The sequence below is a fragment of the Emydura macquarii genome, unplaced genomic scaffold (assembly GCF_026122565.2).
Source record: "Emydura macquarii macquarii isolate MOO-44397 ecotype Brisbane River unplaced genomic scaffold, CSIRO-AGI_Emac_v2 contig_1263, whole genome shotgun sequence".
In the NCBI taxonomy this organism is placed as follows: domain Eukaryota; kingdom Metazoa; phylum Chordata; order Testudines; family Chelidae; genus Emydura; species Emydura macquarii.
In genome coordinates, this window is record NW_027131400.1 from 1735155 (window position 1) to 1752241 (window position 17087).

The 17087-nt window shown below is 39.8% G+C and overlaps 1 protein-coding gene across 1 annotated transcript in view; it reads left to right on the forward strand.

Moving 5' to 3' along the window:
• TNS3 (tensin 3) overlaps positions 1–17087 on the forward strand; it is a 338094-nt gene that overhangs the window by 173147 nt on the left and 147860 nt on the right. Inside the window, exons 10-13 of the mRNA XM_067550332.1 lie at positions 1613–1735; positions 5983–6047; positions 11537–11620; positions 15500–15612. Of these exons, the coding sequence (XP_067406433.1) occupies positions 1613–1735; positions 5983–6047; positions 11537–11620; positions 15500–15612 (385 nt within the window). The remainder of the gene's footprint in view (positions 1–1612; positions 1736–5982; positions 6048–11536; positions 11621–15499; positions 15613–17087) is intronic.

Below are 17087 nucleotides of genomic sequence, written 5' to 3' on the forward strand. Positions count from 1 at the left end.
GGCTGCCAGGAGCCTTCAAACTATACACGTTTTAATGTGCACAATGTGATGACGGTTTTAGGAAGAGTTTAGAAAAGCAAAGATGCCTCCCTTTTAATTTTGAGTTTTGTGACTTCTTACATGTCAGGCCCATGCTTTACAAAGCTGTTTCCATTGCTTTCTTTGGCTTTGCACGTAAGATCTTGATCCAAAGTCCGTTGAAGTCAATGAAAAGGCTCCCATTGATTTCTGTGGTCTTTATGTCAGGTCTACATTACATGTATACCCAGGGAATATTTATGACCATATAATACTCCTCTGCTACATACACCCTAATGTACTGAAGTTGATGAACTCACAGTTCAACATACCTCATGTTTTGTTGATTTGCCTTCCTCTCTTCACAATTGCATCTCTACACAATGGCAATGCAATTAGGAGAACAAAAGTTGTTGACATCTTTCTTTGTTCTTCCTCATAGCCTTTTTCTCTGATTTTTATCTTCATTTGTTATAACATTTTCTTTGGAATGAGATGGGTGTTGTGAGGGGTTGAATATCTGTCTGGGACTTGAGCACATTCACATGTTTATGAACTTTAGCAAGTAGCCTTCAACAGCCACCCTTAGCCCAGACCATCACAGATCTTCAATCATAGCAGCAGCATTATTTGGACCTAGCAAGGGTTCACATTACTGCTGAGAAAATATAGTGAAGACATTTGAAGTCTGATCTTTTTGCACACCGGCAGTTGTTATCACAAATTAATGAACGTGTAGGATTTAGTTGGCTTTCTATTTTTGGAATTTGAACATGATAAATACACAGATAAGGGGTTGACCAAAAAAAAAAATAGTTCCTTTCAACATAGGAAATACAGGTTCTGAATATAGCTGAGCAGGAAACAGCTTTTTCATCCCAGGAAAATTTAAGATTTTGAAATATTTTCCTTTCCCAAATCAGGATGAAAAGTCTAACTCTAACATTTTCACAAAACAAGCACCATCCCTCCACCACCAAAGAAAACCAGTTCAGGTCAATCAAAACATTTTGTTTCAACAATTTCTAAAGATTTGGATTTTGATCTTTTTCTTTTTAATTTTTACTATAAATTAACTTGAATTTCTAAATGAAAACTAATTTTGAACCAAAAAACCCCAGAACCTTTTTTTTAGAAAATGTTGAAATGGGACATCTTGACAATTCTTTTTATTTTTTTTTTTTTGGGAAATTTTTCAAGGCCAACACTGTCCTATATAACGTATCAGTTTTGATTAATCAATATATTTCAGCAGAAAAAACATTTTGTAAAAAAATTCTCAGCTCTAGGGTTGAATAAGATTTGTTGTTGCATGAAAAGCTTGTGTATGTCAATAATGATAAAATAAAAAATAATAACCCTTCCTCTCCCCACTGTTCTGGAAGGTCTGTAAAGATGTTTTGCTTATATGACAACAAGGCATTTTAATTAACGAAATATCACAATGGTTCTGTGAAGCACAGATTTTTCTGTTAGGAGAAAAGAAGGAATCTTTTACCACCATAGCACATTTGGGCATAGGATTATTTTATGCGGTAATAGTGTTAAAGAGTGCCTTGTAAATGGAAAATGAAGTGGCTTTGCTTGATTCCAGATTATGGATGTGGGTTGGCCTGATCTTCATGCCCCTCCCCTTGATAAGATGTGCACCATCTGCAAGGCTATGGAATCATGGTTGAACAGTGACCCTCAGCATGTTGTGGTGATCCATTGCAGAGTAAGTGAGCAATGTAGTGAGTGCATTTATGACCTTACATTTTTAATAGCTTTTCTTGTTATGATAAAGTATCATTAACAGTTTTGCAGCCATTTTAATGTTGAAAACATAATGACCCAGATCTTTAGCTGATGTAAATGGGCCTAAAGCCATTAACTATGCTGAGTTACACCAGCTAAGGCCCTGGCATGATAAATTCAGGCTTGTGTGCTTAGAAGTAATATGCAATGAGATATATATATTAAAGTTGAACACCATTCTTGACTGTATTTAGTGCACTGAAATCTTCCATCTCCTTGTCAAATTTTTGTGGATGCTCTTGTAGTATATGACATTTATTTACTTTTGTGGGCTCTGAGGGAACACAGCACCTCATAGAATCACCATTAGTCAGTTGACTCAAGTCACTGAGAGCACTAACGTTAGATGTCCAAATCTCTATTTAGTTGCCTAAAGTAGGCATTTGGGCACCTAAATGCACATCTGACTTTCTATCTCTAGAATTTAGGCAGCTAGTTTAGATGCTCAAGTTTGAAAAGCGGGCCCTTTGTTGTTGATATATATCATACAGTGATTATGGGTAACATTATTCATTCCATTTTGACTAGAATAGTATTTTATAGACAGGAGGCTAGATTCACAAAAGGATTTAGCACCTAACTGCCACTTTAGGCACCTAAATCCCAGAATCAGGCCGCACTGAGATTCACAGAACCTCACTTTGCTGTTGAAAGGTGAACTAAACTTGCTCAGTGCCTAAATTTGTGCAGTAAAAGTTCTGTAGGTGCCTGTGCAAGTGTGTCTCTAGGCATCTGGATGTCTAAGTCCCTGAGGGATGCATGAACTGGGAAAAAATAGTTATTTCTCTGCCTATCTCACCTGTGGGACCTAGTCTAGTATGTTCAGAAAGTTTACCTAACAGACTGGGCATTGTATATGAGCTTGCACATACAGTAGAACAGCAGTAGCAGCAGACCACTGTTTCAATTCCTCCCTTTCCCCCCCTCCCTCCGCCACACACCCCACCTGAGGGAGTAAAGGAATTTGAACAGGGATCTGCCACCTCTTAGGTGAGTGCTTTAACCTCTGGGCGATGGGATAGTCCAAAGTGGGGCTCATTCGGTCTCTTCTGTTGAAGCTCTTCCACTGTAGATAATAATTTTAAAAGTAATTAGAGCAAGGGGACTGGATCATCGGATTCCCACATTCCAGGTGAGTGTTCTAACCATCAGGCTCCAGAGTCATTTTCTCACCAAATGACTTTTTAAATTATTTAGTCACAGTGATCCAGGTTCAGGGAGCCCCACAACAGAATATCCCATAGCTTAGTGGTCAGAGCATGCTCCTGAGAGGTGGCAGCAGATCCTTGTTCAAATCCTTTCTCCTCCTCAGGCAGAGTGGGAATTTTAACTGGGGGGGGTCTCTCACATCTCTGGCGAGTTCTCTATCTGTTGGCTCAAGGTTAGGAGGGAGCCCTTCCCTCTCCTGGCCTCTTGTAAAAATTAGCGTAGGCCCATATGGCCCGGATAGAGTTCACAGATGAGAATCCCAAGAAGAGGGAGGTGCCTGTCTACAGCCTAGATTTAGGCATGGAACTTCCTAAGGGGGTGGAGTTTGGCATACACCCCTCTTGTTGGCATCTTCCATTGGCTATTTTAGGCTGAGAAACTTTTCTGAATTCCATTCTGAGGTGCCCATCTCTCCCCATTCATTGTACAGGGAACCTGATCACCTAACTCAGGCTTTGTGAATCCCATGGATTTTTCAGGCATCTAAAAGTTAGATGTCTTGACATGCAGTGTCTCCACACCTAAATTTCTTTGTGAATCTAGCCTATACTGCCATTGTAGCCAGGGGGAAATTAGGGCACCGGTACCTCCCAGGCACAGACAGGTCCTAAATAACTGCATAACGGCAATATTCTAATGTGCTGTTACTATTGCATAATATTTTCCCTTCTCAGTATATGTTCAATAAGAAGAGAAATAAAGATAAAATAAATAATCCTGAGATCAGAAGTGAGTTGCCAGGTCTGCTGATGACACTCGAAGCAAATACATGTAGATCTTTATTGACTTTGCAGTGCTGGTATTTGTTGAGAGTAAATTAAGCAGATGTGGGGCCTGATCCTGCTTCCATTGAACTCATTGAAAAACTCCCATTGATATTTACCTTAGTCCTGCAGTTGATAGCATATGGGCAAACTTTGCGCCTGTGTGGAGTCCCATTGATTTCCTGTCATTTGCAGGATTGAAGCCTTAAATGGTGCAGAAATTGGGCCTGTCACAGGGTGGGGACGGCCCCAATAAATGAAGCAGGCCACCTACCCTGTCCTAGAACAAGTGCTCCCATTTGTCCAATTTAGAGAGCGGGGCTGTAGCTGGAGCCTATAAAGGACCAGAGTCTGAGGGAGTTGAGACTGTGATCTGATGAGTTGAGACTGCTGGTGTGTTTCCTAGGAGAAGGTTAAAGGCAGGAGAGTGGTTTAACTACTGTCCTCCCTAAGCCAATGAGCCAGAGCTGGAGGGTTGAAGGCAGCAGCAGAATGGAGTTGCCTCGTGGCTTTAACAGCAGGAGGGCCAGAGGGATCAAGTGATGCTCCCTTGTTCAGGGTGATCTCTCAGCAGAGAAGCTCTGGGGGTTCCTGCAGGGATGACTGGGGTTACATTCCAGCTGGAAGGACTGGGGTGGATGTCCTGGCAGAGAAACTGAAGTGGACTGATGAAGAGCCTAGGTGTGGTATATAGCGAATCATGTCATGGGATTTTAAGGACTATATGCACTGGGGTGATAAATAAGCTGTTTTTGAATTTATGTCTTGGACTATTTGCACAATGTTTTTGTAGTTTTTCCTAACCCTAAGGAAGAGTATTATTGAGGCAAAAGACCCTTATGGGGAGTCCATGGGTTATCTGGGAGGGAAACTGAGGCAGGCACATGTCATGCTGCAGGCTGCTGCAGAATGGTGCTCCAGGCAGGGCTGTCCGATGACAGTGCCATGAGGAAGAGACATCAGAAACAGATACTTTCACTACTCTGGACCCATTTTTACAGAGATATTTTTCCAAATACAACTACTCTTTAAGAAAAAGCAAAATATCCGAATGAGTATTTGTTATAAATCTCCAACAAGTAACTGTTGATTAATTTCTTCCCTAGGGTCTTAAAAGCTTCCCACCACCTTCTTTCCTAGACATAGCTAAAATGTGTTGGCTGCGTAATCTGAAAGTATGTTAAAACTAGTAAGAGTGACTGATGAGTAATTTGTACTATACATATATCATGTAAACTATTTAATAAGATTTTGAAACATTATGAAAATACTCCATAAAGAATAAGCAGTAGTTATTGTAAATTACAGGTGTCAGAAAGAAATTGCTGATACTTGTCAGAATTCATGTGCTTTCCAGAATACATAGTTTACAGCACATCATGCCAGAAATTTCAAAGCTGTCTAGGCTTGTCTTGGATGAGCGCCTACCCCCACCCCCCAAAAAAATTTGATAGAATGTTACTGCTGCTGTTCGTGGTTTTCTTTATTCTAATGTATAACTTTGCTTTGCTGCACACACAAATACCATGTAATTGTTATTAACAAATACAGTCTATGTAAGAGGTAGTAAAAAAAAAAAAAAAGGGGGGGGGGGGAATAAAACAACTGATTCATGGGTTTTAATTCAGGGATTTTTTGTAGGCTAAAATTTTTAAAAAATGAATCCACTGAATTCAGATGTCAAAATAAATTTTAAAAATCCTGAATTTAAAAAAAGTAAAAATAAAATAAAATCTGCTTTGCTGGCCCACAGATTACCTGGGCTCTCTGCTTTTGACATGCTCCTGGTCAACTAGAAGGCCAGGAGTTAAGAGTGGGATATTTTAAGGCTCCGGAGCAATTTTGGTACCAATTCTCATTGAGTTTCAGTAAGGGTGTGGTTTCCAACATCCAAGTCCCACTCAGTATTTTCAGAGTTGCCGGTCAGCCAGCTTGCAACTACAAGGTCTTTAAAAGCCGCCGGCCCTCATTCTCCACCACCACTGCAATAAAGGACATGCTTCAGCTCCTGTAGTCACCAAATTGCCAAAGTAATATGCAAATGTTGTTTATGACTTAGCATAGGCCTTGATTGAAGCAGTATTCCATCATGGATGGAACTGATGCCTTTTTCTTTCAGCAAACTCCCAAATACACTTGTGGTGCTATGGAAATATTAAATAATAGAAACTATAGTTCATTTCTCTTCCTACAGGGTGGGAAAGGAAGGATAGGAGTAGTGATATCATCATATATGCACTTCACCAATGTTTCTGCCAGGTAAGAGATGAACAATTTAAATTAATTACTGTTTGTATATCTTTAAAGGCTAGGGAAAACCCTATAAGTTTCTCCTTAATTTTAGTAACCTATGGTTGCCCAGTTGTCACTCATGTGAGTGTCAGATAGATGGTGCTGAAGTGTCTCGAAATTATTATTCAGTGATGGATAAGAATCTGTTACAAGCCTTCCCTTTATAAATTCTAACAAAATTGAATGGTATTTCTTTTTACTTAGACCACATTCTTTTATCTTTACTTATTTAAGGAGTATCTTACTCAATAAGTAATCCCCCTTTGACTCTGCCTATCCATATTAGATACTTATATGGCTCCCATTACTCTAATATCTGAGCATTTCACAGTCTTTAATGGATTTATCACCACAAGGACCTTGTAAGGTAGGGGTGTGCTATTATCCCTGTTTTACAGATGGCACAGAGAGACTAAGTGTCTTGCCCGGGATCACATAGGATGTTTGTAGCAGAGCAGGAACTGAATCCAAGTTTCACACAGGGCAGGCTAGTGCTCTAACCATTGGATTAACTTTCCTCTTCATGGAGTTACTTCTGGAAGAATTGCTACCCACCATAGAATCATAGAACTGGAAGGGACCTTGAAAGGTCTTCTAGTCCAGTCCCCTGCACTCCAGGCAGGACTAAGTATTATCTAGACCATCCCTGAAATGTATCTGTCAAACCTGCTTTTAAAAATCTCCAATGACAGAGATTCTACAACCTCCCTAGGCAATTTATTTCAGTGCTTAACTACCCTGACAGTTAGGAAATTTTTCCTAATGTCCAACTTAAACTGCCTGTGCTACAATTTAAGCCCATTGCTTCTTATCCTATCCTCAGAGGTTAAGGAGAACAATTTTTCTCCCTCCTCCTTGTAACAACCTTTTATGTACTTGAAAACTGTTATCATGCCCCACCCCTCAGTCTTCTCTTCTCTAAACTAAACAAATGCAATTTTTTCAATCTTCTCTCATAGGTCATGTTTTCTAGACCTTTAATCATTTTTGTTGCTCTTCTCTAGACTTTCTCCAGTTTGTGCACATCTTTCCTGAAATGTGGCACCCAGAACTCGACACAATACTCCAGCTGAGGCCTAATCAGTGCAGCATAGAGCAGAAGAATTACTTCTTGTATCTTGCTTATAACACTCCTGCTACTACATTCCTAGCATGGTTTGCTTTTTTTGCAACAGTGTTACACTGTTGACTCTCATTTAGCTTGTGATCCACTCTGATTCCCAGATCCCTTTCCGCAGTAGACCTTCTTAGGCAGTCATTTCCCATTTTGTTTGTGTGCAGCTGATTGTTCCTTCGTAAGGGGAATGGTTTCACCATGTATAAGGCTATCAGAATCTGGACCTAATAGTCACACCAGAGCAGAGATCCCAAACTCTCCTAAAGTGCAAAGCACATCTTAATAAAGATATTGTCTTAGGAACCATATCACAACATCTGTTATTAAGAAGGGACATACATCTAGCAGAACGAAAGGACTGGGTGTCAGGAATCCTGGGTTCTGTTGCTGGTTCTGCCACTGATTTGCTGTGTGAACTTGATCTTTGTGAGATCCTGGTTGTCTATTAAAAATGAAATTTGGTATCTACTATCCAAAGGATAGAAAATTTATATATAATTTTCTACTTTTGTCTTTCAATCAAAATGGGTCAGATTCTTGTTTTTAAATTGGTAAAAGTAATTCCACTGAGACTATGACCGTAGTAGGATCTCAATGACGTGGATTTATATAGAATCTGGCAAAGATTAGAATCTAGCCCTGGCACTGCAAATTATCTATTCAATTTGTAAAAAATGGGTGAAATCCTGACTCCACTGAAGTCAGTGGCAAAATTCCTGTTGATTCCAGTGGAGGCATGATTTCACCTAATATATTTCCCATTAACTCGGATAAGCCTGGTCCAGAGATAAATAACCAAATGTTATTAGGAAATGCCATTATATATGTTGTTTACAATGGTATACTTTAGAAATGAAATAATACATTGGCTTCTTCAGGACAAGGATTGCCACCATTTTACCTATTTTAATCCTGTGGGATAAAAGATTTGTCAGGAGGATACTTCAGTGCCGTGTGGTGATCTCTGTGTTGTGATATTACACCAAATTATTATGGCATCTCATCAAGAAACCCCATAGTAGTGTCCTGACACATCAATATGGCATCTTGATGCAATGGTGTGATGTCCTGGAATGACAACTGATGTTGCATTCTTCCCAAAGTAAATTCAGGATTCTTCCAACTTGTTGCAGGATCTGAAACGGGGAACTGTCCTTTGAATTTCAGGATGCATGCAACTCCCATCCAATTCTTGCCTCTTGTATATTTAATTACAGGGGGAAAAGAGCTCTAGGAAGTTCCCAGTCATTTCTAGGTTGTCAATGTTGTACATATGCCAACAGATCCAGGCGGTGCAGGAAATCCTTAGCATTGGTGACAAATGGCACATTCTGGAGAACGTGTTTGGGGCTTCCCTAATTTTTTTAATTTTGTTCTGGTTTTACTCATAAAACAAATATGCTAGTTTCTTAGTGCTTTACTCACTGTGTCTCTTTACTACTGTAAAACAGTAACTTGATGCTGTTGATATTGGGGGCGACAATTAAGCATTGTTTACTCTTTAAATGGTTTTTCAGGAAACAAGTTAGGGAGTATGCTAAGGGAGAAAACAATATCCCTAATTTTTCTGAAGTGTTTGTCTAAGTGAATACAAAAAAATAGTTCTGTGACATTTGTACAGTTGCCATGTCTTTGTTTTCTGGGTCATGAATGCCCAGTTTTCTAATTCAAGAACATTTAACTGGGGCAAACCACGCTCTCTCTAACAGATGTTAAGCTTTGTTCTTACAGATAAGGACAAATAATCCTTTGAGAATTTGAAGTTCAGATTCCTGGTGGCATGAGTGGTGAGGATATATAATGCAGACCAAAGAGAACGTCTGTCTTGCCAGTTAAAAACAATTTGAAATGCTGAAGGACAACTGTGTGTGTATTTATATATCACTTTAAATAAGTAGCACGTAGTGGGGAGTATACAGCAACTAGTCATTTTTAAAAATGACCGTGCATATGGTTCAGCAGTAGATAGCCATGGAAGGAATAGATTTCCTCCACAAGCCTCTAAATCATTTAGTCCTTATTGTGCCATCAGTTTTTAAGCAGAACTCCTTAATGAAAGGAATAGGAGTTCTTCTTAAAACTTGATGGAACAATACTTATAGCCTTTAATAAAGAATAAAAAGAAAGTACATTTTAAATCAAGTTGTCTTACAATATGACATAAAATGATGATTTACGTGTGTGTACACACACTAATATAATGTAATTTAATACCTCTTATACCAAAGCATTTTACACTATGCACACAGAGTAACATGAAATGCAACCACCTTCTTGCTGGAGGGCAACAAATCAATTAGTACACAGTGGCAGGGAGTAGGGAGGAAGGAGAAAATTTTGTGCAGTCCTGTTCTGAAAAGTGCTATGAGATCTTTAATATCAATGAAGAGAAGACTGGACCAGATCCAACACTGAAGGCATTTGACATCTTCCTTAGTTTTTAAAGTCAACTATGAAGGCACCACATATAGTCACATTCTTGGAACTCCATTCAATACCTTTGGAAGGATATAGGGCTAAGTCAGCTCTGATGGGATTTTAACTTGTGGTTTCATGGGGTCTAGTTATTTCAGACCTTATACTATGATGTTAATTAACAACCATCTACCAGCTCCATTTACTCTCATATGATGATTATGTGTTTGTCCCATATACAGCAAAAGGAGCACAACTTGATGCTTGGAACAAATAATTAGGGACAGTCTCACTCATTTGGGGACTGGGATCTTCATGGTTTTCTGTCTGGTATTTGAAGACCCCTTTTTTTCTGTGCTCTTCTGTCTTCTCTTGCCTTGTGTACAATATACACATTAGAGCCACTATCTTTTTAAACAAATAATAAAACAAAACATCTTTCAGAGTCTCCCATAGTTGCTCCATAATCATCTACAGAGTTCACGGTCGACTGGCACAAAGCACTCCCTTTCCAAGGCCTGATTGTTCTGTACCTGCAGCACTCCCTCCCCTGGTAACCCAGAGAACAAAAAACCAGGGCTGAGTAAATCCCTACAATAATGACATGTATGTTAGTTCAGTCAGAACTCTGATCTTTTTTTATTTCCCACTCTTCAGTATTTGCTCTTTTAGGTTTTGGGACATAAAGTTAAAGAGGGAATGCAGGTATCCTCCTATACAGTCTGCAGAGAAAGCAGTATTGATGTGCCTAAAAGCAAATTGTTGCAAACCGTTCAATGTACATCCTGGACGTGGCAAATCCATTGCATTGTGCGTCTTGTATATTCATGTAAGCAATGCAAAATCCTAATAATTGAACATGGGAAGTAAGTAGGTGCTTTGTCTTAGGAACGAAACTACCTTAGGAGTGGAATTGAAAGGTGGCAATGAAAAAACTATCCCCTCCTGACCTGTTAGCAGGTGGATTTGCCAATTACTGAAAGCATTTTGTAGTAGTTTGGCACATTTCAAGCTGAGCCCACTGCATTTCCAAGATTACTCTGTGATGAAGTGGGAATTTTTGGTAATATTTTTATGATTATTATGTGTGCCTCAGATTCCCCTATAGGTTGTATTATTACCCAGTCAGTAGAAAAGGATTGGTTGCTCTCCAGGCAGGCTAAGAGACGTAGGTATGAATATCACCTCGCTGGCTGAGTTTGAATGAGTCATTGGAAAGGGACTGGCTGAGGCTGACCCAATATCAATGGAGAATCGGAAAAGACAATGACAAATCCAGTCACCAGGATATTGACACCTAGCAACCAATGACCCACAGGGAGACGGATATCTCCACCTCTCAGCAGAGAAGCAGAGCACAGTGCCCCAGGTTGAGAACAAAGGATTGGAGAGGAGGGAGGATAAGAGTTGGCTGCTGGAAGGATGTCAGACCAAAAGACAGATGGATCTTGAACAATGGGGTTCACTACAGCTTGGCTGGGCTCTGAGCTAACCAGAATTGACTTGGGCCTATGCTTTAACCTTCAGTTCTTGATGGTAAACTAAGGACTTCCTGTATTGAGTTCCAGTGGACTAATAAACCCTATTATATTTACAACACTGTTTGAGTGTTCGATTGAAAATGCTTGGTGAGATGCATTCCCTGAAGAGTGTACAAGTCTCTACTGGGAGTCTCTCTCAGTTGGACTCACTGAACAGAGTGCACAGTGTGAAGTAGGAATGCAGGAGCCCCAGAGGTTCAGTCTAAGGAGGTGGTGAGTCCACATGGCTTACCCTGGAGGAAGAGTGAGACCCCTTTGGGGTCTGGCACATTGAAGCCTTCCTCCAACAGACTGATCCAAAGGTAGGGCCTTAGCACTGATCTTGTGGCTCCGTGACAACCCCCCAATAGAATAACATGGTATCTCTGTCTTTGTTTTGACAGCGCTGATCAGGCTCTAGACAGATTTGCTATGAAGAAATTCTTTGATGATAAAGTTTCAACTTTAATGCAGCCATCCCAAAGAAGGTATTTAACTTGCATCTAATTTATATTACTAAATAAGCAAATGGCATAGTTTCCTCTCACTATCCAGTGAAGGATGTTTCCCTGAGGTTCTCCCACTTTAACTCTCCACCTTGTAGCAATCTTCCTTGAAGGAGGAGATTTCTCTCTTTTGGTGCATTTATGTACCTATAGATAATATTTTGGTATGGTAAAAAGGTTTTGACTGTATGTGTTTGTACTGTGTTACTCCTAGGCAGTGAAGTAGTCCCAATACACTTTAAAACCCCTGTGAAAGTAATGTAAACTAGTTTTTCTCTATCATATGACATTTTAGTGAGTACTTGATGGTGTGGTATGGTATAAAGTTTTTACTGACATTGTTTGAGATGATCTACATATAACGTGGCCATCTAAATTATGACAATAAAATCTTTATATCACTATCATATATTCTGTCTGTTCTATAAGTGAGGGTGAGCTATTACTTAGAGCGGATAGTTGGAGTTTTTGGAACGTGAAAAGATCTTGAGATGTATGTGTGTGTGTTTGGGGGAATCGGTACAATTTATGATTAAACTAGTGGAGGATTCAGTACCAAAAAATAAGTAAGTAGCTAGAAAATGCCTACTAGGTAACTGGTGCATGAAACTATAACAGAATCTTCTTTTGGAAATATAAAATATCTACAGAGGGGCTTGATTTGGTAATACTGATACCTTCCCTTTCATCAGCAGATATGTAAGAATTTTAGCACTTTGTTAAAGAAAAAGGCCTTGCCAGTAATTAAAAAAAACAGAGCCATATAATAATAATGAGGGTCAGGAACTTAGCTGTGTTTGTCTCTGATTGGCAAAGGCTTTCTCAGTGCCTCGATGGAGCGATTCAGTGACCTACACAGCTGTTGTTGACATAAAAAATAACAGTCCCATGAGTCTTTAAATACTCTTTAATAAATATTTACCCTGGGGAATTCGTTATCCATTCAGCTCCATGTCTGCACATACAACTTGCATTATTAAAATCTGACACACTTGTAAATGGCACCTGCAGGACACGGAGGCATGCATCGTGGGAGCAAAAGGACTGAGACAGTCTCAATGCTCCCATCAGGATGCCTTCTGCAGTATAAACAGCTCCGATTTTTAAGTCTCCCCCCCACTTTTGCAAATAAGTTTCCATGAGAACCAACAGGGCTCACAACAGTATCTGTGACTTGTGCCTCATGGCAGTTGTTACAGCCTTGCTGACAGGAAGTTTCAGTAGCGGCTGACTTGCACGTACAGTGTGTGAGCCCTAAAACCAAAAAAAAAAAACAACCCCTGTGAGATAGAGGGTTTGATCTGACATACTCTTCTGGGATGTTTGTTTAGTATCTCCAAGGGCCTCTGGGAAGCACTAATTCACCTCCTGAATGGTGGAATTAGTTTCTTTGTGTTTTACCACTGATTTGTATTGCACAGTCTGGCCCTTGCACACAGTACATATGAATGTAGGATGTGCCATAATCTCAGTCTGGCCTCCTGTGACTCCGGCAATGGCCAATGATTGTTAGTGCCGAGGAAAGTGAAACAACCCCAGAATGCCCTGGACTAATTTTACAATCGTTCTTCACCTGATCCTCTAAAATACGCGATTAAATAATCCCACTTTAGCTTGCTTATCTACTAATGTTATTACTGGGCAGTAAGGTATCCAGACCCTTACTGAAATTCAATTGATTATGAATATATAACCTAGGTGAATCTTAAAACATGAAAATACACACTCACTTTCTACATACAACATGCCTCAAAAATCTCAGAACTCTCATTCTGAGGCCCAGTCCTGCAGTTTTGGAGCAAAATTCTCAGTGGCTTAAACCGAAGTTTTGCCTGTATAGGAATTGCACATTTGGGCCTTATATATGTGAAAGTTGAATTGTGTGTCTGGTTTCTTTTTTAAACTTAATTGTTTACTCTCAATATATCAAGTAAACAGCTGAATAATCATCTAATAAACACAGTCGTGAATGCATTGGCATGGAGGAATGGGGCTCAAACTAGAGAAAGGGATAAACTTTTGTTGTCGTTAAGGAGACAACGGGTATGTCTATACTCCAGTTTCAAGTCTGATTCCAGCTCAGGGTAGGCATAACTGCATTTCCTTTAGTCTAGCTAGTGTAGCTAAAAATAGTGTAGCAGTGAAGACACAGTGGCTTGGGCTTCAGCATAGGCTGTTCAGGCCCGCCCTCAACCTGGGCACATAATCTCTTTGTTAGCCCTTACTAGTGTCCATTTCGCCATGTCTTTACTGCTATTGTTAGCGGGGCTAGCTAGATTAAAACTAGCCTGGCTTTGCCTACCCAAGTTGCAATCACATCGTGGTTACAGACATACCCATGGTAGGAGAAAGAGAAAGGGTTAAAATGTGTGCCATAAGTGCAGTAATGTCTTACTCCAGAGCTTGCAGCCATGCAGGTATAATAACCTGTACTTGTGCTGCTGACTGAACAATTACTGCCAGAGAGCCTGAAGGAGGAAAACAAGAAGCAACGCTGACCTTTTCTAATGTCGTGTTAAAATGACCCTTGCTACTTGTTTTTAAAAACAAATCTATTAAAGAAACGGCCCCAAACAACTCCAAACCCAGGTCAGTAAAACTACCATTGTCAGGAAGAATCACTGCAACTGTGATATTATCTGTATTGCTGCCACCTAATTTGCAGCATGGAGTATTGGGTTTTTTTAAAATGAGATATGTATTTTATTTTTAAGAGCAACATTAAACTAATTTAATACCACTTGGGGTAAAAAAGGGAATTTGAAATCAGGTAGCTCGGTAACAAAATGAAAAGGAAAGGATTTATCTTGCCCTTCCTTGTCTTCATGTACAAAAGGGACTGCTATTCCTTTCTTTAATTCCACTGATGGGATGTGTGTATTTTGTTTTTTTTACAAATTTGGCTGATCTTGGGGAAATTAGCTGGGTACATAAAAGGAAGGAAGAGATAGAGCAACCCAAAAATAGGGTAGAGAATAAAAAACTTATGTGGGGAAGAAATGCAGTTGTAAATGAAAACTTTCATATGTGGGAAAGGCAATTACAGAGCAAATCACCCTAGGTCTCATTGACCTTTGCTTTCTTGTGGGGAGGTTCATATCACCACAAGGCTTAATTGTTCCTGAACAATTCCTCCAATGTACTAAGCACAAACTGGCTTTACTTGAATGTCAGATGTTAGTCCTGCCAGCCATTTGTGTTTTAGTTTCCCTATCCCTCGTGCACTATCTCAGAGTATTTGGGAGGAATGAAAAAACTTGTTTTACATATGCTGCAGTTTGTGTGACGTACACACACACACATATATCAGGTATAATAATGGGTAGCAATGCAAGGCTCTTCATGTTATTGATGTAGTTAATTCAATGTCCATTGAATCTTTGGCCATTATGCTGAGACTTCCAAAAAGGGTACGTATTCTAGTGGCTTTATTGATGCACAGACCAGTTCACTAGGAACTGAACTAGACTCATTTCACACTGACTACCAGAATGCTGTCAACTGGTAGCAACTTGAGTCATGGTTAATATGCATTGGATTGAAAGTGTCCTTTACCAGCTTCCTGAGTCACCCACCCATCTCCTTTCCAAAGCTGCTAGGCAGAATATATTCTCATAAATATTTATAATACAAATATTACCCAAGAGCAGCAGCCTTGCCAATAACTGAAAAACTTGGTAAACAGAAGCATCTCTTCATATTTTGATGCAGATTATTCTATTCCACTTAAACTCCAAGGCTCAATGAAGCAATGATATGCCTCCTTGTGTTAGTTATATTCATATTAAAGAGATCATTTTCCCTGGGATTGTGACAACAGCCTGTTCCTTTTGGGCTAATTGTGATCTATTATCTTTTCAGATATGTGCACTTCTTAAGTGGCCTTCTGTCTGGATCTGTGAAAATGAACACGACCCCACTCTTCCTGCATTTTGTCATCCTTCATGGCATCCCAAGCTTTGATGCTGGAGGAGGTATGTTATTTACCTTGCCATTTTCAAGCCTGGCTCCTTCTGTTACACTGCATTAATATTAGGGTGGACAAACCGGTACAGTTCAGACAAGAACAACCTAAAGCTTCCCCTCAATCTCAAAACAATCCCAGCTCTTTTTTGAGGTTTGGGAAATTTCCATGAAGAGACACTCTGTCCCTCTCTCCCCCCACTATTCTTGCAAATCCAAAGGATGAGGAAAACCCAACAGAACGTCTAGGTAAGGGCTAATGTCAAAGTGAGAGTGGAGGAGCGCAGCTCCTCAATTTCTGCTAAATGCAGAGATAGCACCTCCTTCTCGTCTTCCAGTGGGCTGAGTCTGTGCAAGCTGCCACCATCTCCCTGACATCAAAACAGCTATGTTCCCCTTACGTGGGAAAAACTCAATGCTGCTATCCCACTCAAGAAGTAAGGGTTACCTCTGCCTTTTTATGGTAGTTTGCTTCCTCATATTCCAGTATTGGGCTTCTTGAGGAGGTGGCCTTATGGCCATATTCTGAAGGCCATTCAGATCTGCTGTTCTGGGTGGTGACCTGGGCCAGTGACAGCATTTAGCTGAGTCTGCAGTTCTGAAACTTTGGCAGCAAATTTGCCGCCATCAGATCGATCTATCTGGATCGATTGATATATACCCGCTCAATTGAACCGGAAGTTGGTTCAATTAAACCACCTCCTCAAAAGGCATAGCACTGCGTCAACGGGAACGCATTTCCCATTGACACAAGGCAGTGGAGACGGCGCACTGAAGGGAAGTTACTAAGTTGATGGGAGTTATGCAAGCTACTCTGCGTAGCTTGCGTAACTCCCATCTGCTGCCGCCGAATTTCCTGGTAAGTATAGACCAGGCCTTAAAAAGCACTCTAGAGCTTACACTCCAGCAATGAGGCATAGGAGGAAAAGTAGCTGGCCTCTCTACATCCCACTCAAGAAAGATATAATGGTGGGTGATATTGTACTTAAATTTGCACTTAAGAAAGTGCAGCTCCATTGACTTCATTGACCTTTAAATGGGCCATATTTTTTTTTATCATTCGTTTTGGAAAAATATATGATTTTTAATCTCAATCAAAATTTCAGGAACTTTTTTTGATGAAAAAAGGTTCAAAACAAAATGTTCCATTTAAATTTATTTTTGTTTGATTTTTTTTTTGGTCATTCCCCACTTTCTCCTATTTCATTTTTTTCCCCCAGTGGAAAAGTGAGTGGGAGAGAAAGGGAAATAGAATTGAAAAAGTGAGCAAAGTGATACTTTCTCTCATTTTCAAAATTCTTCCTACCTCCCCCTGTCACTTTTCCATCGGAAAAAAGGGCAGAAAGATTGAAAAAAATTAGAGACTTTTTTTCAGAATGAAAAGGTTTTATTGTTCCATTTTGAAAAAATGTCCTTGAAAACTTCCAATAGAATTAAAAATTTTCCATAAATGTCATATCTGTGAAAATTCATTTTTCCTTAATTT